The sequence below is a fragment of the Echeneis naucrates genome, chromosome 21 (assembly GCF_900963305.1).
Source record: "Echeneis naucrates chromosome 21, fEcheNa1.1, whole genome shotgun sequence".
Lineage (NCBI taxonomy): Eukaryota > Metazoa > Chordata > Actinopteri > Carangiformes > Echeneidae > Echeneis > Echeneis naucrates.
In genome coordinates this window covers 3,498,884-3,520,440 of record NC_042531.1, presented here as the reverse complement: position 1 = coordinate 3,520,440, position 21,557 = coordinate 3,498,884, and the positions used below count along the sequence as shown (strand labels likewise).

The 21,557-nt window shown below is 43.5% G+C and overlaps 3 protein-coding genes across 11 annotated transcripts; 2 read left to right on the top strand and 1 right to left on the bottom strand.

Annotated features, from left to right (window-relative positions):
- The first annotated feature begins 74 nt into the window (after positions 1-74).
- ift88 (intraflagellar transport 88 homolog) lies at positions 75-16,270 on the top strand. Of its 9 annotated transcripts, none has more exons than XM_029529714.1 (25): positions 75-248; positions 874-936; positions 1,053-1,112; positions 1,622-1,675; positions 1,855-1,918; positions 2,209-2,278; positions 2,402-2,492; positions 2,764-2,868; positions 3,415-3,517; positions 3,958-4,111; positions 4,214-4,304; positions 4,538-4,608; positions 4,814-4,900; positions 5,019-5,118; positions 6,756-6,842; positions 6,998-7,184; positions 7,701-7,809; positions 7,951-8,101; positions 8,198-8,313; positions 8,534-8,586; positions 8,955-9,020; positions 9,117-9,223; positions 11,566-11,642; positions 14,641-14,741; positions 15,455-16,270. In XM_029529714.1, the coding sequence occupies exons 1-25, from the start codon at positions 168-170 to the stop codon at positions 15,574-15,576; spliced, it is 2,370 nt and encodes a 789-aa protein (XP_029385574.1). In that variant the 5' UTR covers positions 75-167; the 3' UTR covers positions 15,577-16,270. The 9 variants fall into 9 exon arrangements, with proteins under 9 accessions (XP_029385574.1, XP_029385568.1, XP_029385576.1 ...); XM_029529708.1 differs by adding an exon at positions 5,986-5,991 and having other exon boundaries at positions 3,958-4,304; positions 11,566-11,638; positions 14,634-14,741; XM_029529716.1 differs by lacking the exon at positions 1,053-1,112.
- A 108-nt stretch (positions 16,271-16,378) lies between these two features.
- eef1akmt1 (EEF1A lysine methyltransferase 1) lies at positions 16,379-20,753 on the bottom strand. The gene is made up of 4 exons (XM_029530395.1): positions 20,510-20,753; positions 20,103-20,185; positions 19,643-19,932; positions 16,379-19,214 (listed from the first exon to the last, which is right to left on the bottom strand). Exons 1-4 carry the CDS (start codon positions 20,654-20,656, stop codon positions 19,081-19,083), a joined length of 654 nt encoding a protein of 217 aa, XP_029386255.1. The 5' UTR covers positions 20,657-20,753; the 3' UTR covers positions 16,379-19,080.
- Positions 17,136-18,624, top strand: il17d (interleukin 17d). Its single transcript, XM_029530396.1, has 2 exons — positions 17,136-17,443; positions 17,539-18,624. Exons 1-2 carry the CDS (start codon positions 17,136-17,138, stop codon positions 17,858-17,860), a joined length of 630 nt encoding a protein of 209 aa, XP_029386256.1. The 3' UTR covers positions 17,861-18,624.
- Positions 20,754-21,557: the final 804 nt, after the last annotated feature.

The following is a 21,557-nucleotide window of genomic DNA, read 5'->3' as shown; positions in this document are numbered from 1 at the left end:
GTAACCAATCAAAAGTCTGGAAAGCCAAACGCCCCGCCCACGCTCTTCCTGGACGTGGGATTGACTCACAGAAACGACAACAAACTGTTTTAGCTGTTCTCGATTAGGGATTTTATTTTTCCGTGCTCGGAAATATTTCCGCTCTCCACCTCTCCGGGGAAAGAGAAATGGAGAATGTGCACCTGGCTCTGGAGGAGGATGATCTTTATTCGGGTTACAACGACTACAATCCGACATTTGACTCAGAGGTGAGTTAGCATGGATGCTACATTAGCAGCCCACGTCCTGTCTGAAGTGTAACTAATAAAAAAATAAAATCCTGCCATGGAAAAAAGGAGACCAGGAGAATGTAAGACCCGTTGTGTTGAGGGAACAAGTTAACATTTGGCTGAATGTGACCTCATGTCTGCATGATTAGAAATATGAGGATATTGTAAATCAATGAGACTACCAAGAAAAACACGGAGCAACGCTTTCACCTGTTGATTTTGTTCCGCGTTTACACAAAAGAGCAAGAAAGCAGAAGTTGATTCATTTCTAAATCTCAGCTCTGATGTTTAAAGTTTCTTGAAAATAAATATTGTCTGTAAGTACTTCGGCAACACAGTAAAGACCATAGATCTTGTATTAGTTCAGTTTCCTTCAATCTGACATTTAAACAGGGTTTAAAGTGTTTTTAAACTGAGGCCCATTCTTCCTGCTCACTACTCAAACCTGCTGATCCACCCTAACCCTAACCCAAAAATGGTACGAGGTAGAAACAACAAGGTATTGTTTAAAATCATTGACGTTCTTGTGAAGATGCCTACTTTAATACCGGATATTGGGCAATGACCAGTTTAATTATTATTTCCAACTATTACTTGTTTGAAGGAGTTGGAGAATGATGTTGGCTTTCAGCAAGCGGTGAGGACAAATCATGGAAGAAGACCTCCGGTGAGGAACACACATTTTTATTTTTCTCCTTGTGTACGTGTGAGAGAGAGAGAGAGAGTACTGACATCTCAGTCATACTTTGTTCATCCACTTCTAAAAATTTCTTCATTTGCCAGATGACTGCCAAATTTCCCGGCACAGCCATGGGAGCTCGGCCTTTAGCCTCTTCTTTTGGAGTGAGTATGGTCAAATTCAACCATTTTAAACAGTCTTGACTCTGAAAATGTACAACATGAAATTAATGAGTGCTTTGATAAAATGTATGTTTAAAGATGGAAAGAGAAGCACTCAGTATGACAGTAAGTTAAGTGTCACGGTGTACAGTGGAGGATTATTATCATTTTCATCTACATGACAAGAAATTTGCAGAATGGAAACAGGCAGATACAAAAGAAATTCAGAATTACAGTCTCACTAAAACTGCAAACATTAGTTGCTTAATTGATCAGTTCAACAGAAAATGCTTGTTTTAGTTTTTGCAGCTTCTCAAAAGTAATTTTTGATAAAGGCCTGGGCACCATTTTTTATATTAGACCATTGGTTGACAAAAAAAAAGTATTTGAATGTACAGCCATCAGCTATTTGTAATAAGACATGTTTTAAGTCATATTTGCATGACAAATATATTGCCAGTTAAACATGTTTAAATCATCCTCACCTGTCTCATCCTTGCTGTTGCATGTAGTCTCGGATGCCTATGTCCTCTTCAATGGGCAGACCCATGACTGGAGCTGTACAGGTGAGTTTTTACTCTCCATTCGACACTACCGTTTAATGTCTCTTAGTATGTGATGTGGCCTGATTTCAATTTTCAAGTTTTCCAACATTTCACAGCCAATATCTGAATCTGTATTTCATGAAAGCTCAAAGCCCTGTTCCTGTGAGGAGACTATGATACAGTGTTTTGAAATCTGACAGGATGGAGCTGCCCGACCAATGACGGCTGTTAGAGCAGCAGGTTACACATCCTCTCTGACCCGTGGTGAGTTTTTAGTAAGGATTAATTCCCTCCACATATGTGTTCATGTGGATCACCAGATAATCAGGTATTGTGATTCTGCGAATGCTTATTTTATTTTGTCTCCATCGTGGATGTTATTCTTCCACAACAGACAGCTTCTTAGACTGAATTTAGCAGGACTGTTATTTCATTCCTTAATATTCTCTACTGTACAAAAACCCAAAGACTTTTTTTCATCTTCCAATGGTATGAGTTATCATTAAAATGATCTGCAACGGACTACCAATGTGTAATAATGTGTGTATTTTTAGGCTCAACCTTTGACCCTCTGGGCCAGTCCAGAGGCCCTGCACCACCACTTGAAGCAAAGAGTGAAGAAACGTGAGTCGTCACTCTTTCAATTGTATTTTTAACTGTCTCTTAACATTATGTAATTACGTAAGGTGCACCTGATCTCCAGCAACATTATCATTCGCTGTATTTCTGTGTCAAATGGTCTTGCAGGGCTGAAGAGAAGATCAAGATCCTGGAAATGAAAGTGAATGACCTGATAGAAGAGAGCTGCATGGCACATAGCATTGGAGCATTACAACTGGTCAGAGCCATCATTTTGACTGCATTTTTGTATTAATTACTTAATTTGAACATTATGACAAAAGATTGAGTTCATGAGTCATCATGACATGCACTGGAAATCTTTTTTAACACAAAGATTGTCTTAGAAGTGACTTGTGAGTATTGGCAGATGAACTGTATTTGTCAGCCAAGGGCACATTTTACTGATGTATGGTGTTATTCATTTTGCATGTGGATGGAGGCTGATTGTGTTTGTTTGTGGACTCTGTGTGTGTGATCTGTTAGTACAGGCTCTTGAAAAGGCCAAAGAGGCAGGGAGGAAGGAGCGAGCACTGGTGAGACAGAGGGAACAGTCTGGCAGTGGGGAGCACATCAATTTAGATCTCACCTACTCGGTGAGTAAGCAGTGTTTGTTCCCGTATCTGGAAATGAAATGATGGAGCACTTACTTCCTGTAGTCTGAAATAACATGCCTTAAAGCTTAAAACAATCTTTAACTCCTGATTTAACTCTGTTTATTATTAGTTACTTCAAGGAAAAAATATCTGTTGTTATTCATTTTCATTGCCTTTTTTCAACTTATGAGTTCCTAAATTTCCAAAGTGAGGTGGTTTAGCATGAATAAGAGGGAGATTTGATGTGATACAGTGCTGATGTTTTTTTTTTTTTGTTTTTTTTTTGTTTTGTTTTGTTTTTTTACATTACATTAGTTAATTTTGGTTTTTATCAGGGGAGAGGAAGAGACAGTAAATGTAGCTTCTGGAACGGATTGATCTTCAGCCAGCACAGCATATGTTTAGCTTGTTTAGTTCTGGAGCCAGTGAACTTAACTGCACAGATTCATGTACGCAGCTCAGAGAGGACAGATGAACCTCCTGACACTATTGCCTGCTTCTTTCATTATTTGATTTCAAAACATAACACATTTCTATTTTTACCAGGTTTTGCTTAATCTTGCCAACCAGTATGCAAACAATGAAATGTACCCAGAGGCCCTGAACAGCTACCAGGTCATTGTGAAGAATAAAATGTTCAGTAATGCAGGTGAGCAAACTTCTTATATTCACACAGATTCCATATTTATTTATACTTTGGCTGCACCAAAGCAGGCAAGACAGAAAACATTGAACTTTTTTAATATGCCAGTGAAACCAGAGAGGATGTTTGTTACTGTTCTTCTCACTGGAAAAAAAAATCACAGTAACAACATCTTTAAAAACTAAAATGGCTGTAATCAAAACGTTTTTAAAAGGTCATATAAACTGTACCACATGGGTATGAATAGGAAAAATGCTGGAAAAAGCTAAAATATTGCCAGGTCACAAGAGTCTAATAGTAGCATACTGAACTATAAGTATTTTATGACTGGAACAGAGTTTTAGACCTCCAGTTTTCTAGATACACAATGTTTGTGAAAGCGTTTTTCTTTCTGTATGCTCTTTGTATCCACCATTAATGGCTGAAATCCTGCGTTGTTCCTGCAGGCCGCCTGAAAGTCAACATGGCCAACATCTATTTCAAACAGAAAAACTACCCCAAAGCCATCAAGTTCTACCGAATGGCACTGGACCAGATCTCCAACACTCACAAGGAGTTGAGAATCAAGATCATGCAGAATATTGGGGTTGTCTTTGTCCGCATGGGCCAGTACTCGGACGCCATCACGTCTTTTGAGCATATAATGAGTGAGAGTGCCAACATCAAGACAGGTTTCAACCTCATCCTGTGCTACTATGCCATCGGGGACCGGGAGAGGATGAAGAAAGCCTTTCTCAAGCTAATTTCTGTCCGGCTGGGTATTGATGATGAAGACAAGTACATCCCATCAAATGTGGGTCACAGTAATATATTTATACTTTCAGCAAATACAAACATATAGAATTTACTAAACTTGTTATTTAATTTTTTTTTTCTCTGTTTTATTCATTTTCACATAGCACAATTGTTTTAGTATTTTCAAACTGCACTGTTGGATACTAAAATGCTAATACTAAAATTTCCAATGAGGTTTTGGTGATTTTTCAAATATTGTGCCTAACAGCTGTGTCCTGTCAACTCTTTCAGGATGACACCAGTTCAGATATGGTCATCGAAGCCATTAAGAACGACAAGCTTCATCAGATGGAGAGAGACCTGTAAGAGAAACCTCATTCCCTTCTTTGGTTTCATCAAACCACAGACTGTTTATCTCCTTCTTCCATACCTAAACACAGATAGTTCCTCTTCCTCACCAAAAACATCAGCGCACTTATCAGTTCTTACTCTTGTGTTCATATGTGGTTTTTAGTATACTTGTTTCCTGAATTTTTGTCCCATTCCTTCCTTGTGTATTTCACATAGAAAAGCGCTGGCTGAGAAGTACATCATGACCGCAGCCAAACTCATAGCTCCAGCTATCGAGACCTCTTTTGCTGCTGGATTCGACTGGTTTGTTACTGCGTTGTTAACACCAGAGGGCATGCAGTGTCCAAGAGATTTCCAGCTCTTACTTGCTGTTGATCCAACATAATGTTTGGTTGTTGTTGTTGTTGTTGTTTTTTTTTAGGTGTGTGGACATGGTGAAAAGTTCTCAGTATGTTGAGCTTGCCAACGATCTAGAGATCAACAAAGCCATCACCTATCTGAGACAGAAAGACTTTAAACAGGTGAGTCTTTCAGTCTCAACAGCAAAAAGGGCAATACCACTTGATATTAACATCTCATGTCATTGGTCTGGAGCAGCATTTATCTCCAAACTGAGCTGTGGAACTAAACAGGACATTGTAGTTTTTTGCCACTGTCCAATCAATTAAGTGTTTGACAACATGCACATTTTTCCTAAAGCCCAAACAAAATATTTCATGGGAATCCTTATAAATAAAAACCAAATATATATGAATAAATTACCAGAGATAATCTTATTTTAGGGACTGACTTTGCAGACAAGACACATTTGGGGCATTTTTTTTTTTGTGTGTGTGTGTTTAGTGTTGTGTGATTGGGCAGCATGGCGGCATAGTGGTTAGCGCTGTTGCCCTACAGAGAGAAGGTCAGAGGTTCAGAACCTGGGGCCTTTTTCTATGCTGAGTTTGCATTTTCTCCTCATGCTTGTGTGGGTTTCCTCCCACTGTCCAAAGACATCATATTTAAGTTAAGTGGTGAATCTAAATCCTCTGTGTGTTGGCCCTGTGATGGACTGGCGCCCTCGCCCAAAGTGAGCTGTGACCCAGAAATGGATAAGCAGTAGAAGATGAATGTTGTGTGGTTACTGTTTGGAGGCCATTAGATTTATTATATATTTTTTTTGAGTGAGTGGAAGATCCCCTTGAACATATGTAACATGTGGCTGATCTGGTCTTTATCATCCTTTTACATTCATTTTTTTTCCAGTCTTTTTGTGGTTTTATGTGGTTGTTGTTCACATGTCAGTTTTCTCCTGCTGAGCAAAGCAGGAGCAGCTGAAATTCCTCCCCTTCTCATTGCACTCCATTCTCTCTTGCTTTTGTCGTTTCCTTCCCATCTGCATGCCTAAGGTTGAGGTATGTGTGCTCTTTGTTTTCATGTTCGCATTTAGTTGTGTTTTTTTTTTTTTTTTTTTAACTTGTCATTTCTTAAGCATGCCTCTAAAGTTATTCAGTTATTTGGTGTATAACCAGCAGACCTGGAAGTAAAATCTGTGCATTGAAACAGTAACTTACTAATATTACACTAGGGAGTGCTCAAGGAACTGCAGCTGTGCCAGTGGAGCTAACATTACAGCACTGAGGACACTGAGCAGCCCAAAGGGGCCTCCAGTTAGAGTATTTTAACTACAGTAGCCATCTTGTACTCACAGCCTTTAATACTAATGCATGAGTGCGGTGCTTTTAGACTGTCTACAGACTGTCTACAGGTGGTTTGGTGATGGTGTAGGCTGCAGCAGGTGGTGGTTTGTCAGAAATGATGCTTACATACTAATACTGTCAGAAACTCTCCCCAGTAGGTGATGTGCCTAAACCGGCATGACGGCCAACTGAATTTACGCAATATTATACTGTGTGGATTTGCTTTTGTTTATTGTTGTTTGGTTTATCTTATACACATATAATTGCACATATGAAGCTGTCTGCTCATTGGTCAAATATTTATTTCACCAATAAATCTCATTTAATGTGGAGTTTTTAAAATCAGAGTATAAGATCATTGGTGTCTTACGTACTGGGGAGAATGGCATTCATAGTTAGAATGCATTATTATACTAATAAACCGAAGAGAAAAACCAGCATTAAATGTTTCCTGATTGACTTTGTAAACGTTTTATCAGGCGGTAGAGACCCTGAAAACATTTGAGAAGAAGGACAGCAGAGTGAAGAGTGCCGCAGCCACCAATCTCTCTTTCCTCTACTTCCTGGTAAGACTCTTTAGTGACCAAACATCACAGACGCAGAAGGAAAAAGAAATCTGACTGAGGTCATTATAAAGTAGACCATCCGTATTCAAAGACTGCTGAATCAAAGCCAACCTGCTGCCAGTCCATGCCTGCTTCTGACCATTACCCTCTAACAGGAGAAGGACTTCGACCAGGCTGACCGATACGCTGACCTCGCCATGAATGCTGATCGCTACAACCCAGCAGCACTCATCAACAAGGGCAACACCGTGTTCATCAAACAGGACTATGAAAAGGCTGCAGAGTTCTACAAAGAAGCTCTGAGGAATGATTCTTCCTGTACTGAGGCCCTCTACAACCTAGGTAAGATCTGCATGTCACCAACAGCCATAATGAACTTAGTTTGCTCATTTACACATCCTCCAGCTGTCGAGCAACTTTATCACTCGTTTGCTGTCGTTTTTCTGAGCACCTGGAAAATGTGATTGTTTCTTTTATCTGTTTTTTGGCCTCCACTAACTCCTGAGGGAAACATCTGGTCCCTGAGCTGCTAAATGTTTCACTGCTTTCTAACAGTCTGTCTGATGTTTGGAGCAGGTAGTACACAGTGGGCTGTTAGGACTTGTTATCTGAAAGAGTGGACCAAAAACTGTAAAAATTGTTAACCAGATAACTAAACCGTGAGCTGTAAAGCTCTGAAAATCTGAAGGAAGCTGCAGATTCAGCTGATAGTTCTCTGTAGGTTAATCACTACGGCGTTGTGAAACTTTTCTTTTTCTTTTTTTTGTCTTTTTCTAAATTTTTAACAAAAATCTCACTCTCAGAATCTCAGAGGCTAAAAGCTGACTGACGGGTTGTGTCCCCTTCTTCTTGTACCAGGTCTTACCTATAAGAAGCTGAATCGCCTGGAGGAGGCTCTGGACTGCTTCCTGAAGCTCCATGCCATTCTGAGGAACTGTGCCCAAGTCATGTACCAGCTGGCCCATCTGTATCCTCTGTTTGTGAGTCTGTTTTTCTTTATGTTGTGAGATTTAACAGCTTCAAACAACTGTGTCGAAGATGTTCGAGGTCACAGATCTAGACTTTTCATCGTATGGCCATCTGTTGGACCTTGACTTGCTGGTCTCAGCCATGAGCTTCTGGAGGATCCTCAGCAGGCCATTGAGTGGCTGATGCAGGTCATCAGTGTGACCCCCACTGACCCCCAGGTCCTGGCCAAACTGGGAGAGCTCCACGATGCTGAAGGGGACAAGTCACAGGCTTTCCAGTACTACTACGAGGTACAAGAAGTATGCCTGCTCAGCTGCAGGTCAGCTGGCTTCTGGAGTGTAAACTGTGTCATTGTTGTAATGTGTCTGGATTGTGCTGCTGTCAAGTCCTTCAGGTACTTCCCCTCCAACATTGATGTGATTGAGTGGCTCGGTGCATATTACATCGAGACTCAGTTCTGTGAAAAGGCCATTCAGTACTTTGAAAGAGCCACACTCATACAGTAAGTCACCGGTAGTCTCATTTATTCACACACACAATAACTTGTTTCATCTTGTTTTGACTGTTTGTATTATTTAATCGATCATGAGTGCTGTTTTCTGATGGAATTAAATTTTTTTGATGACTGGAAGAAAGGGAACAGACCATTTGAGAAAATTTTCTTATCAGAAAATCCAGAAAATACAAATTTTCAGCATGCGCCTTTCTTCTGTGACTCTCAGACCGACACAGGTGAAGTGGCAGTTAATGGTGGCGAGCTGCTATCGGAGAAGTGGTGAGTGTGATTCTGTTGTTTTACATCACACTGCTCAGAAACATGCAGCTGTCTAGTCTATACAAGTTTGATAAAGGTAGAAGCCACAGCATGCTGTAATGAAGGTGAGTTGCATCTTTACTGATTGTCAGGAAATAAATGTGGGAAAGCGTAGGAGTTGTTTAACACAAGTCTCCCAACCATTGACTTATCCTATTTAGTTAAGTGTTATTGTAGTTACAGTTGACTATAATTTGACAGACACAGTGAGCACGAGAGAGAAAGAGGGACAGCACGCAGCGAACAGCTACAGGTCAGATGTGACCCAGGTCCCTGGAGCCTTCAAGGTTTAGTTGTGAACATAAATCCTTTTCTTTTTTTCCTTACAGGAAACTACCAAAAAGCTCTGGAAACATATAAAGACATCCACCGCAAGTTTCCAGTGAACATTGAATGTAATTCATCCTCTTTTGTTACAGTTTTCAAGAGAACTCTCGAAAACGCAGCAGATACAAACTGTGCAAACTGTGTTTGTGTTTGTTTGTGTTCAGGTCTGCGCTTCTTGGTGAGACTGTGCACAGACATGGGATTGAAGGAAGTCCAAGAATACGCCACCAAACTGAAGAAGGTGGAGAAGATGAAGGAGATCAGAGAACAGGTAAGTCTCTCTTGGCTGTCAAACCTTCAGCGTTCACTTTTTAATTGGTCATTTGTTCATTATTCGTGTTAATAAGAAACTGTTCTGAGATCTTTCTTCTTTGCATTAAACAGAAGAAGCGGTTAATGCTTTTCAGGATGTCTGTACCTGTCATCGCCGAGTAGATTTAGGGAACTACAGAATCTTCTGAGACCAAAAGATTGAGACCAAGCAACAGAAATTAAGACGATTTAAACATTAACAGATGGCTCTAAAGGTGTGAGTCAATAATTACCCTGTTTTATGTACAAATAGAACTTATTTGTTCAAATGAGCATTTTAACTAGTTTAGGTTGTTTAGTTTTAGTGATTTAAGATCTACATGTCAACGTAATGCAGCTTCATAGCTGACTTGTTTTGCACTCGTATATCACAAACCTTTCGTGAGCCTTCATTAATCATCTTTTCCTCGCCGATATCTTGGCTTCCCTCGTCTTTTCCTGGATAAGATCACACTGATTGAAAACATTCACATCCTTTTGCCATAAAGTCGGTCGGTTGTCACCACGGCTCCAGAAATGCATGAAAAACAGCTGTTTTTCTTCACTGCTGATGTGTGGCCATGAATCAAACCACGTTGAGGTTTACAGCTGTTTAACACCTGGATGATGTTAGTGATGGGACATTTAAAGCAATTGCTGTTTTGGGAGAAGTATTCACATGCCTCACATCCACACAGTTGTTAGGATTGTAATCATCTGAAGCACCTGAGATCATCATAACAGGTGGAGCATGTGTTTCTTTATGAATCTAAACTAAGAAAAAATGGAGCCATGTGACTAGACTGATAAACACCATCTGCTCATGTTTGATTAGTTCAGTCATCTGTGATGCTGATCTGCAAACAGCGAATGTCTTCTTATAGGTCTTACATAAATATAGTCCAGACTGGCTTCTTCAGTTCCAGTTTTCTGTTCTTATCATTGTTGTTTTTAAAAGAGTACTGGGACAGTGCTGGTGGACAGAAAAGATCAAAACTGAACCACAGATTTTCCACTTTGTGCAACTCCTCCACCATCAGGGCGGGTCATGCCAGAGATGAGGAGCAGTCTCGAAAGGTCTTGAGCTCCACAGCTCAGGATTATTTTTAAACATCACATCCTGCTCTTGAAGACATAATTGGTGTCTGTGGAGGCTCCCAGACTTTGAGGTCCACACCCAAACAGTCCGGTGATCCACAAAGCTGCTGCTGGTGGTCTGTGGGGCGGTCAAGTTTTGAAGAAGGTCCAGTGTATCGCAGTCGTGTGCTTGGGCTCTGCAGAGATGTTCATCAGAGCCAGGAACAGATGAGATTCAGAACTTTGTCAAATCAAATCCAGCTGCTCTTAAAATTCACCCAGAGACTCTGCTGGAGCAGAGAGACAGGCAGAGGCTGACTCATTAATCCCAAAATGATTCAGTCTGAATGACTGAAAAACAGCTAATCCTACCAGCATAGCTGCATAGTTGAAGAAATGATGAATGTGAAAACGATTAGAGCCAAAATTTTCTACATGAAGAGGATGAAGTCACTGTTGTTGATGTGGTGTTTATGCTAAGTGTTTCGTCTTTGTGGTATTTCCCCTGTTCGTGTCTCAGTGTGCGTCAGCAGGGCTGGTGTTGTGTGTTTGTGTGTCTGCCCGCAGAATGGAGCGTGGTCCTGCAGACACCTACCGCTGCAGGAACGACCACAGAAGGATGTTTTGAGTACTTTGGCAGGTGTTTATATGTCCGTCTGTCTTTGGACCAGAGTGGCATTCACAAAAACCTTCACAGGTGTGAAGTTGAGATTAAACTTCTGAGAGCTGATCAGTCAAACTGTCGATTTGACGTCTCGGCTGTTGTGTTCCCACCACCTTTTATTTTTGTCTCCATCTTTACTGCCAACTCCTCGTTTCTGTTTATTCCAAACAAACTTGAAACAAAAAGACTTGATTCCTCAACATTTATATCTCGATGTTCCAATCGATGTTTAAATCTCGAAATTCCCCTAGATTTGTACGAGACGGTCTCAGTTTCACAAATAGATTTCATGCCAGTAAAGCTGATTTATTTATGAGACACATAAGGAAAGAAGAATAAAAAGGGAGGCAGAAAGCAGCAGTGGACAACCAGAATCCAACATGACTCCACAAAATGTCTCTCTGCTCTTTTGTTTTGAGCATGTTAGAAACCTGAACTGATTAAAAACTGTTTATGTTGCAGGGCACACATTTGAATTTCAAGTTAAACACCTTTTAGGGCTCTACTTAGAATGATTTACTTCCTGTTTTAAAATCCCGCCTCCCGTCCTCCCTCTTTTTTTTTTTTTTACGTCCTTTCAGAGGGTGAAGTCGGGGCGAGAAGGCAGTGCCAGAGGTCGAAAGGAAGGCAGAGAGGGCAGCGCTGGGAGTGCAGGTGAGTCAGTCCCTACAACAATGTGTTCCTAACTGCACTGGAATATTTATTGTAGTAAAAGAAGGCCGGCAGAGGGACTCAGGCTGTTCAGTTACATACGGTGGTATCTGTTGTTCATGTTTGTCATCACTTCCTCTCTCTTCTATCTGTTGCTCACACATGCTGCTGGTCTTTAGGCATCTCCACATCTGTCCTCACTTCTCCTAAGAAGGCCAGCGTCACGGGTACACTTCTATACATCACACTGAGTCCTGACTGTAGGAGGCTGTGTTCACCATCAGATCTGTCTTGATTTGTCCCATTTAAAAAAAAAAAAAAAAAAATTGTGTCTCCACATGGAGTTATTTGATATGGGTGAGACTTGGCCTGAATGTTTGAGTACTGATGGGATTTTAAAAGCGACTTTCGGTGCTCGGGAAGTTACAAGTCTTCTTCAATGCAACATGATGTTCACCTCAGGGTGCACATTTAGGTGTCATGGCTACTGTGTGATAGACAGACTGCACCACAATCACACATTGACACCATGATCAATATCGCTGATATCGCATGCTAGCCCCAAGATGAATGCTGACCTGAGCCGCAGGCTTTGTATGATTTATATGAACAGAACAAATGAGGCAAGTTTCTTTTCAGACTAAACCTCCTTTGCCAAACGAATTCCCCTCTCCTCAAATGATAAAACTCCTAGTTTTCTGTTCCAGTAAGTCATTTGAGCTGAATCGTGACGACAGCAGGGCGACAACGTGGGCTCTTTAGGGAGCCCCGGTGATACGGAGAGCTGCAGATCAGAGGACACAAACGCTCCTCACTACACGTCCACATCGCACACAGACACACAATCTAGATTGGCTCCAACGCTGGAAAACTGGCTCCTCAGTAAATTTCAAACACAATCCAGACAAACCAAAGAGCTGCCAAAAACTGTAACAAGGCCCAGCTTTGCTGTGTAACCGAATGTCCGCAGTGTCCTGTAGTGTGTTCAGATATATATATAATTATCAGACACCTGTGGGTGTGCATGCTGCCGCTGACTGCCAACACTTCCACGATTCCCCTGAAACCTGAAAAAATAGATTAGAGAAACTCCAAATTTTGCGTTTTTATTGTGCAACAGCTTCAACATGCCAGAGCTGTAACTGGATCTGTTAAAACGAACCGTAGCTGCAGACTTTTCAACATTGCTTTATATGTTCAGTCTTTCATATTGAATATTTTTATGGCAGCTTGAAGTTGTTATCTGATTTTCTATGCTCTACCTTCATTGAACATGGCGTATTCTTGCCTCCACTGTGCTTCTTTTTTTTTTGTTCTCTGTCTTTTTGCAATGATTTTCACTCCAACTCTTGTAATCTTTATTTCTGTGTGTTTCTCTGGCTCTTCTAATCTACATCTGTGCTTCCTCTTTGCTGCCCAGTATCTCATTCTGAGTCTAAACAGCTCAGTCCACTCCCGGACTCAGGCAGAGGTATGTAAGATTATTACGCAAACATACCCGTTACACCGCGAAGCTTTGTGAGATGAAACCTTTAGCCACTTGGTCATAAGAGAAGTGACATGAAGACCAAGAAGTAGAGCTCCATAGTTCCAGTTCTCATTTTTCAGTTTTAAGATGTTGTGTTGATTAGATTAGATTATTCACACTTTGTGTTACATTAAAGGTTTTGTGTAGGGATTAGCTGAGCCATCAGAAATAAAATACTTTTTATTTTTTATTTTTTCACTAGAGACAAAATAAATAACTGCAAGCAGCTCATTTCCATCTTAATTTTCAATATTAATATTCAATATGTTGGTTGATGACAATTGTAAATTATAAAATAATGAACCACAACAGTGTCCCAACGGTTTTAATTAAGGGGACATGTAAGATGTTAATAGAAAACCATTTAACACACAGCAGTGTTATATCGTATGAAAACCCTGCAGCCGCACCGTGAAACAAAGCTAACTATGATGTTTTGCTGCTTCAGAAATCGTCTGACAGGCAGCTGTGATGTTGGACTGCAGTCTGTGATCGGCCAAACCACCTGAGAGTTTTCCCCCTTTTCTGTAAAGTCTGCATATTTGCAGTGCTGTACAGTGTGTGTGTTCTCTCACACACCCAACTCAGAGTCATCTCCTCAGTTTTTCCTTCTGTCTTTCTTCTGATCTTATTCTCGCTCCAAAAAAAATAAATAACCTCGCTCTGCCTTGTTTTCCAAGATTACATTTGACCCTCCACTTTTAATCTTCCAAAGGATTTTCCGAAGAACTTCAAACAGGAAATAGTTTTCCAAAAGCCAGAGTCGACTCATCGATACTGTTCAACGCCTTTATCGGAGCGGTACGGACACTCGTTCTGTAAACTTGGGTGAATTTTTACTCACTGCTGCTTTATTTGTGGAAACTTTCACGCAGGATTAATTTCATTCCTGGCTCTCCACCTGCCCTGTCAGCCCGTCCTGCGTCATAAAAGAGAAAAGATGGAGGAAAAAGAAGGGTGAGCAGTTGGAGGCGTTGTGTGAAATGTTTCAGAAAATCGGGCCTCCCTCTCCTTCCTGTTTTCAGCTTTCTGCCATTGCTCTCGTCAGTTTCCAAGGCTACTTGGCAGCCAGATGTGGGCTGCTGTCTGTAGTCGTGTCCGTCCTTCAGCGCTCTGCAGCCATCTGAGCCTCGAACATAAACAAGAGTCCGAGCTGAGCCTGTGTGGTTACTCTGCCTCTGCTGTGGGCATTTAACCAACTGGACTGGTTAATGGCTGGTGTTATATTCCCTTGCCTCCTTCTATGTGGCTGCTCTGCCCTTGAGCAAGGCACATAATGTAGTAGCTGCTCCCTGGAGCTGCATACGAAGCTCCTGGACTGTGCGAGGCTGATCTACTGTTAAAATAAGCAAACATCGCTCAGTCTGATAACAAATGAAGGTCATATAATTTACACATACATCAGTTGGTCCGGCGTCGAACTGTGACGGGACTCATTTACTAAATTCAGCTGTGTGTGTTTTGGTGCAGACAGCAGCCACAGCGGCAGCAGCACTAAAGGAGAGCGGCTGAGCGCCAAGATGAGGTCACTTCCTGCCTCCAGTGAACCCTACGAGGCCAGCAGTCCAAAGGAACTAGGTGAGCGTCAGCTCCTCAGAAGTGTTCGAAGACGGTTTTAATAATATCAAATAAACATGATTGTTGAACCAGCTAAAACATGATGGTCTACCAGATTTTAGGAAATGCTCATATAAACCTTATGAAGCCCCCAAAAGGTTACGATGATCCTAAAATATGTCTCACAAACATTTTTCATCTTAAACTTCCTACATTTTACACTTTTCAGCGTTTTATTTAAAGTATTGATAATCATGAAAAAGTTCCTTTTGTGGTTTTTAAATGACCAAAAACCAACTCTGTGTAGTTTCACTCCTCTTCTCTCAGGTTCTGTCCAGTAACAACCGGTTGGTGAGCCAATCAGAGGAGACCGTCTGAGCCTCTCTTCTGATTGGCTGACTGTTTTCTTAGTGCTCCAGTAGAATACAGCAGAATTCAGGCAATTACTCAGAAAATCAAATCCCTTTATAGTTGTGACATCACAAAGTCACAGAAAGCCTGGCTCAGTATCTGGATCTGGTGTGTGGACCGAGCACGTTAATACTTTCACAGTATGAATACAGAACATAGAGCTGATTTATAACCACAGGAGACGTGGACATGTACGTTTAAACTACCTTTAAGATGAAGCTCTGAGGAATGACAGAGAGCTGCTGCTCTGAAACACCTTTTTACAGGAAATGGGGCCCAGGACATTCGATAATGAGATAATCTTCTGTTCCTTTCCTGTGTAGACGCGTCCTATGTGGACCCCCTGGGGCCTCAGACAGACAGACCGAAGACGGGAGCCAAGAAGCGCATCGAGGATGACGACTTTGCAGACGAAGAGCTGGGAGACGACCTGCTGCCGGAGTAGATCCTTCACCGTCTGGCCGGCTGAGTGTCAGCGAACATTTTCTCTTTTTGTCTCCTTTTGAAAAGGCAAGAGCACAAAGTCACACCCCGAAACCAAAACACTTTGGTAACTGTCCACTGCTGTTTCCATCAGCAGTCCGGGGGTCAGATGGCTTTACCGTCATCACATAAAATATTTTTTCACGGTAAATATTTATAACCAGAGGAATTTGTATGTTCATGAAACTCTCTGCAGGAAGTCTGAGAAGTATTTGGACAGTTTTGTTGAAGTTCTGAACGCACAACGAATCTGAGACGATTCATCACAAAATTGAATTCAGCCTTGATGTGAATATTCTTACCTTTTTTTTTTTTTTTTTTTTTACAGTTTCCCTTTAAGAGTAAATACGCTCTGAGTTCTGGACACAAGGACGTTGCTTTTTTAACCACAGTGTCAACTTTTCATTTTTCCTCCCAGAGCCAAAACAAACAAATCACTGTCCTTATGTTTTACTGTCTGGCTCCAAATGTGCGTCTGGTAACCTTCTGGAAAATTCATCAACACACTATAGCAGACTTCATGCGATACATCAGCTGCAGGCCCTGTTGGTAGTTTTGCATTTTGTACCTGTTCCAAAAAGCAGAATATTTAATTTTTGATTTGTTTATTCGTCTCTTTGTTGTTTCAGTGTATAATTAAAAGAGAAAGTCTTTTATTTATTCAAGAAAACATTTCAGTATTTTTTTTTTCTGAGGATAAAACATAAACCAACAATAAGCTCACTGTGTCTTTCCTGAGCAGGACAGCAGGTCAGAATAATCAGAATAATGTAATTTAAAGTTTTGGCCTCAGATAAATGTTAAGGACGTAAATTCACAGGTGACATCATAATCAGTCTCAGGGCATGGAAGCCAACTCAAGACACAAAGTCCTTTATTTGATTTTATTCATGAGTGTTGGACCTGGACTTCTCTGCATGAAACCAGAGTTTGGTTCGGGTCATGTTGAAGTGAACCGGACTCTGGATCCAGCAGCAGCGGACTTCCCACTCCACCAGGAGGAGGAGGAGGGTGGGGAGGGGGCAGAAGTCTCACACCAGTCTTCATCTGACACCTCAGTGTGAGCTGGACTCGCTGTGGATGGCGGATCAGTGTTCCTGTGCGCGCCAGCTCTTGGATCGGCTTTTACGCACAAATCGCTGAATCGAAGTTTCCGGAAAACGCTCCCGGTGGCTTCATGTCCTCTAAAGCACAAAGCCTGCAGATGTGGCAGACCCGATAACTCCTGGTTCTAAGACAAGTTCCGCTCCGGGGAGGGACGGAGGGAGGGACGGAGGGGGGCACCGAGGACTTGCGGTGCCAGAATGTCTCCCTGGCGGCGCGCCTGTGCCTCGGACTGCGCTCCCAGCCGCTGGATCTGCAGTCCTACAGCCTCCTGACCGGACTGCAACAGGGAACCCAAAACCCAAAACTCACTTTTCTTAATCTGCTCATCATCTTTAAATTCAGACACAGAAAGAGCCGCCTTTCAGCCGATTCCTCATTTTTGCGCAACCCTCCGAACCAAGAAGGTTCTCGGTGATGGCGCGTCGGATCCTCCAGCTGCTGCTGCTGCTGCTGCTCCACCTGACCGTCCTTCAGCCGGCCCAGGCGGCCCGGGTACGGAAGAAGGCCCCCAGGACCCGGTCCTGCCTGGACCTGCCGGAGGAGATCCTGGAGCAGATGTTCGGGCGGCTCTCGGTCGGAGTGATGAGCGCCTTCCATCACGCCCTGGAGCTGGAGCCGCAGGACAAGCTGAACCGGACCTGCCCGACCACGACCCGGTCCGGGACCGACAGCAAGGCCCGCCTCCCGGTCAACCTGCGCAGCGTGTCCCCCTGGGCCTACAGGTGAGCTCACCACGTTCGACTCTTATCGCGCAAACGTTTCCGAGAGTGAAACAAACGGCGTTTTTAAGTCAGACTTCGTGTTTCCATCTCTGCAGGATCTCCTACGACCCGACCCGGTACCCCCGGTACATCCCGGAGGCCTACTGCCTGTGTAAGGGCTGCCTGCTCGGGCCGCTCGGGGAGGAGACGGACCGGCTCCGCAGCGCGCCGGTCTTCGCTCCGTCCGTCATCCTGAGGCGGACCGGCTCCTGCGTCGGCGGCCGACACTCCTACACCGAAGTGTACGTGTCGGTGCCGGTGGGCTGCACCTGTGTGCCGCTGCCGGACAAAGGGAGGGACGGACACGGCAGCAACCAGAGCCTGGACAGACCGGGACCCAAAGCCGGACGGCTCAGGCCCGCAGGGAAGAAAGGCTGAAGGTCCACCTGCAGAGTGGAGACACCCGAACTGCGCTCTGATTCCTGCTCCGTCTGGAGCAGAATTTACTGGATCCACTTTGAACCAACGTGCACCTGCTGATCCGCTGGACTGGAGAGAGAAAGGCCTCACAGGTTCGTGTCCCTCCAATGTGCAGCCCTGCGGAGACATTTCTGCACCACAAACAAAATGACTTTTTCCTCCACTGAGCTGGAGACAGAAATCTGCCCACCAAACCAAAAGCAGCTGCAGGACTGAACGCCTCCAGACAAATCAGAACCACTTTCTCTGAAAATGAAACAAATATTGACTGATAGAGAGGAGAAACTGATTCCACCAGCGAGCTGATCAAAGCTGCCACCTACTGATACAAAGAACAACTGCAGCAGGAGGAAAGACTTCACTGATTCACTTTAATATCAGCTTTCATTCATCCAAACAACAAATATTCAAGATGACAAACAAACAAACTGAAAATCATTCCAGCTGGGATGGAACACGTTCTGCACACAAACAGAAGGATTTCTGATGAAAAATAAAAAATGAAAAGTTGTTCCAAAAACACGGCCTGATTATCAGCCGGAGTTTGTTCAGATCCTGTTAAAACTTTTGTGACGTTTCTGGACGATCAGTTAACAAACAGGAAGTCCGTCCAAAACAAAAACTCAGCTCTCGTTGTTTTTCACGTTGTTTTTGCATTTCAGGTTTTTGTTTGGCTGCAGTGAATCTTCAGCCGCTGTGATCATCACGTTTGGTCGCCTTTTTTTTTATTTCTTCGTCTTCATTCTTGTTTAAAACTGAACACTCAGCTGAAAAATCTAATGAATCATCTAAAGTCTCTGTTCTTTGAATGAGGAGCTGTAAATCTGCTCTAAGTTTCTTTGGTCACGTCTCTTTTCACTCTTCAGTCTAATAACATCATTCAGATATGGAGAGGGAGGAGAGACGAAGAACACAAAGCTGTATCTCACACCATCACCGAACTGATCTGGGTTCTCCGTTAACTTCATCTAAAATCATCAATCGGATGTCAGAAACCGATGTGACGTCTTTAAATGGTTTCTACGCTTAAATCCTCAAATCAGAGAAACAGATGACCTCCGGTGATCATTTAAAAACCAGCACGTGACCAAATTTCTGCTGAGTAAACAAACCTGAGTCAGCAGAGTCTCTGTTCCAGTTGATGGGTGACCCCCCCCCCCCCCCCCTCCTCCCCCCCCTCAACAGGACAGCAGGCGAGATGGATAGTTGACGAAGCAGCGAAATTCGTTGGACAAATTTCTGTTGTGCTTCGGCAGGAAGCTGCACATCTTCACGTCCAGAAGCTCTTTGGCCAGATTCTCCATGATGGCTCCTGCAGAATGAGAAATAACAGGAAGTAGTTTAAGACGAGCATTCAAACGATCACTTTATATTGAAATAAAAGGCCTCTATTTTAGAATTATAAATACGCATTTTAAACATTTCACTGATATTTTATTACACACTATAATGTAGCTGTGAATATTTAGTTTGTTGAATTTACTGGCAGATTTCAGATAAAAAGACAAAAAAATAACAGAACATGAAGCACAGAATGTTTGACGCTCAGTGAGCTGACTGAAAGTCTGAATCTGGATTATTGTTGTTCATTTCTGAGCAGAATCTTTAAAAAGAAAAACTTTCAATAACACTTGACAAAGCTCAGAAAACTGTAGCTGCTCGGGTTGTTTCTTTGGAAAGTGTGATTCAGCAGATGAGATGTGATACCACAGAAGCCTTCACAGTCGTTTCTCTTCCCACCTGTGCACAGCAGCACTTTGCCTTTACTCAGGTGCTTGACGGTTTTGGCCACTTTGCTCAGACACTCCTCGGACAGGTAGGGCGGGTCGGCGAGGACCACGTCGAAGCTCTGAGGGACCACGTGGTCGGGGAACGACAGCGGCTCGTTGTAGTCGTAGAAGATGAAGTCGTCTCCGTAGGCGGCGAAGCGGCGGTCGTACTCCAACACCACAGCTGCCACCCGGTCTGAGCCGCCCACCACGCCCTGCTTCAGCTTCTGGTACACGCTGGGCGCGCTCACACAGGCGACCCTGAGTCACAGCAGACGTTACAGACACTGAACGAGTAAATGTGGTCCGATAAATGACGTCAATCACAGAGAAGGTTCCTGTCTGAGGTTTTTGAGCTTCAGTAGATTGGGTGGAGGTGTGGGATGAAACTGTGTGTGTGAGTGTGTGTGAGTGTGTGTGTGTTTACGTACCTTCCCCCCTCTCCAGCTTCACGTACGACCTCCTCGGCTAATGCTGTTGCTGTTTCATCGCTGTACCAAAACTGACTCATCCGCTGGTGGACACACACACACACACACACAAAATCAGTGAGCGGCCTCTGACATGTAGAAGCTTTGGTTTGGTTAAAAAAATAAAAATAAAAAAATGTGAGAAATACATTTTCTTTATCGTTATAATGAATGTAACCTTCTGAGTTCAGAATTTGCTGGTTTTGGTTCTGATGAAACTTTTTCTGGATATTTTTTTTAGTTTGGTTCCAACATTTTATCAACATGACTGATCGATAAAACAACCTGCTTCTGCTGCATCACAAACTGGTATTATAAACACATCTGATACAGAGATATTTCATTAATTTCATTTTTACTGGACTCACCCAGTCCTCCTCCACAGCCCCCACAGCAAACTGGTCTGACTGGGAGGTGCTGTGAGCCGGACCGGTCCTGGTCTCGTTGTAAAACTCCTGCAGAGCGGCCAGAGTGTGAGCCGAAAGAGTGGGGACGTCATCGTCACTGTCACTCATGGCTGATGGAGGAGGAGAGGAGAGGAGGAGGAGGAGGAAGAGGAGGAAGAGGAGAGGAGAGGAAGAAGAGGAGGGGAAGAGGAAGAAGAGAGGAGGAGAGGAAGAGGAGGGGAAGAGGAAGAAGAGAGGAGGAGAGGAAGAGGAGGGAGGAGGAGGAGAGGAAGAAGAGAGGAGAGGAAGAGGAGGAGGGGAAGAGGAAGAAGAGAGGAGGAGGAGAGGAGAGGAAGAGGAGGAGGAAGAGGAGAGGAGAGGAAGAGGAGGAGGAGGAGGAAGAGGAGGAGGAGGAGGAAGAGGAGAGGAGGAGGAGGAGGAGGAGGAAGAGGGGAAGAGGAGAGGAGGAGGAGGAGGAGGAAGAGGAGGAGAGGAACAGGAAGAAGAGAGGAGGAGGAGAGGAGAGGAAGAGGAGGAGGAAGAGGAGAGGAGGAGGAGGAGGAGGAAGAGGGGAAGAGGAGAGGAGGAGGAGGAAGAGGAGGAGGAGGAAGAGGAAGAAGAGAGGAGGAGGAGAGGAGAGGAAGAGGAGGAGGAGGAAGAGGGGAAGAGGAGAGGAGGAGGAGGAAGAGGAGGAGGAGGAAGAGGAGGAGAGGAAGAGGAAGAAGAGAGGAGGAGGAGAGGAGAGGAAGAGGAGGAGGAGGAAGAGGGGAAGAGGAGAGGAGGAGGAGGAGGAAGAGGAGGAAGAGGAGGAAGAGGAGAGGAAGAGGAGGAGGAAGAGGAGAGGAGAGGAGGAGGGGAAGAGGAGGGGAAGAGGAGGGGAAGAGGAGGAGGAGGAGGAGAGGAAGAGGGGAGGAAGAAGAGAGGAGGAGAGGAGGAGAACGGCTGGATGAAGGAGCAGCAGGACGACGGAAACTAGAAGGGAAATAAAGGAAAAAGGATTTTTGGCCAAATGTTAGAAAACAGGATGTCA

Excerpts from the sequence above, each read along its gene's own strand:
- ift88 (XM_029529708.1), top strand. The coding sequence starts at position 168 with ATGGAGAATGTGCACCTGGCTCTGGAGGAGGATGATCTTTATTCGGGT. Across the intron at positions 2,493-2,763 it reads GCATTGGAGCATTACAACTG|GCTCTTGAAAAGGCCAAAGA; the intron begins GTCAGAGCCATC and ends CTGTTAGTACAG. Across the intron at positions 7,810-7,950 it reads ATGTACCAGCTGGCCCATCT|CCATGAGCTTCTGGAGGATC; the intron begins GTATCCTCTGTT and ends TGCTGGTCTCAG.
- il17d (XM_029530396.1), top strand. The coding sequence starts at position 17,136 with ATGGCGCGTCGGATCCTCCAGCTGCTGCTGCTGCTGCTGCTCCACCTG. Across the intron at positions 17,444-17,538 it reads GTGTCCCCCTGGGCCTACAG|GATCTCCTACGACCCGACCC; the intron begins GTGAGCTCACCA and ends CCATCTCTGCAG.
- eef1akmt1 (XM_029530395.1), bottom strand. The coding sequence starts at position 20,656 with ATGAGTGACAGTGACGATGACGTCCCCACTCTTTCGGCTCACACTCTG. Across the intron at positions 19,933-20,102 it reads GAAGCTGGAGAGGGGGGAAG|GGTCGCCTGTGTGAGCGCGC; the intron begins GTACGTAAACAC and ends GCTGTGACTCAG. Across the intron at positions 19,215-19,642 it reads CAAAGTGCTGCTGTGCACAG|GAGCCATCATGGAGAATCTG; the intron begins GTGGGAAGAGAA and ends CTCATTCTGCAG.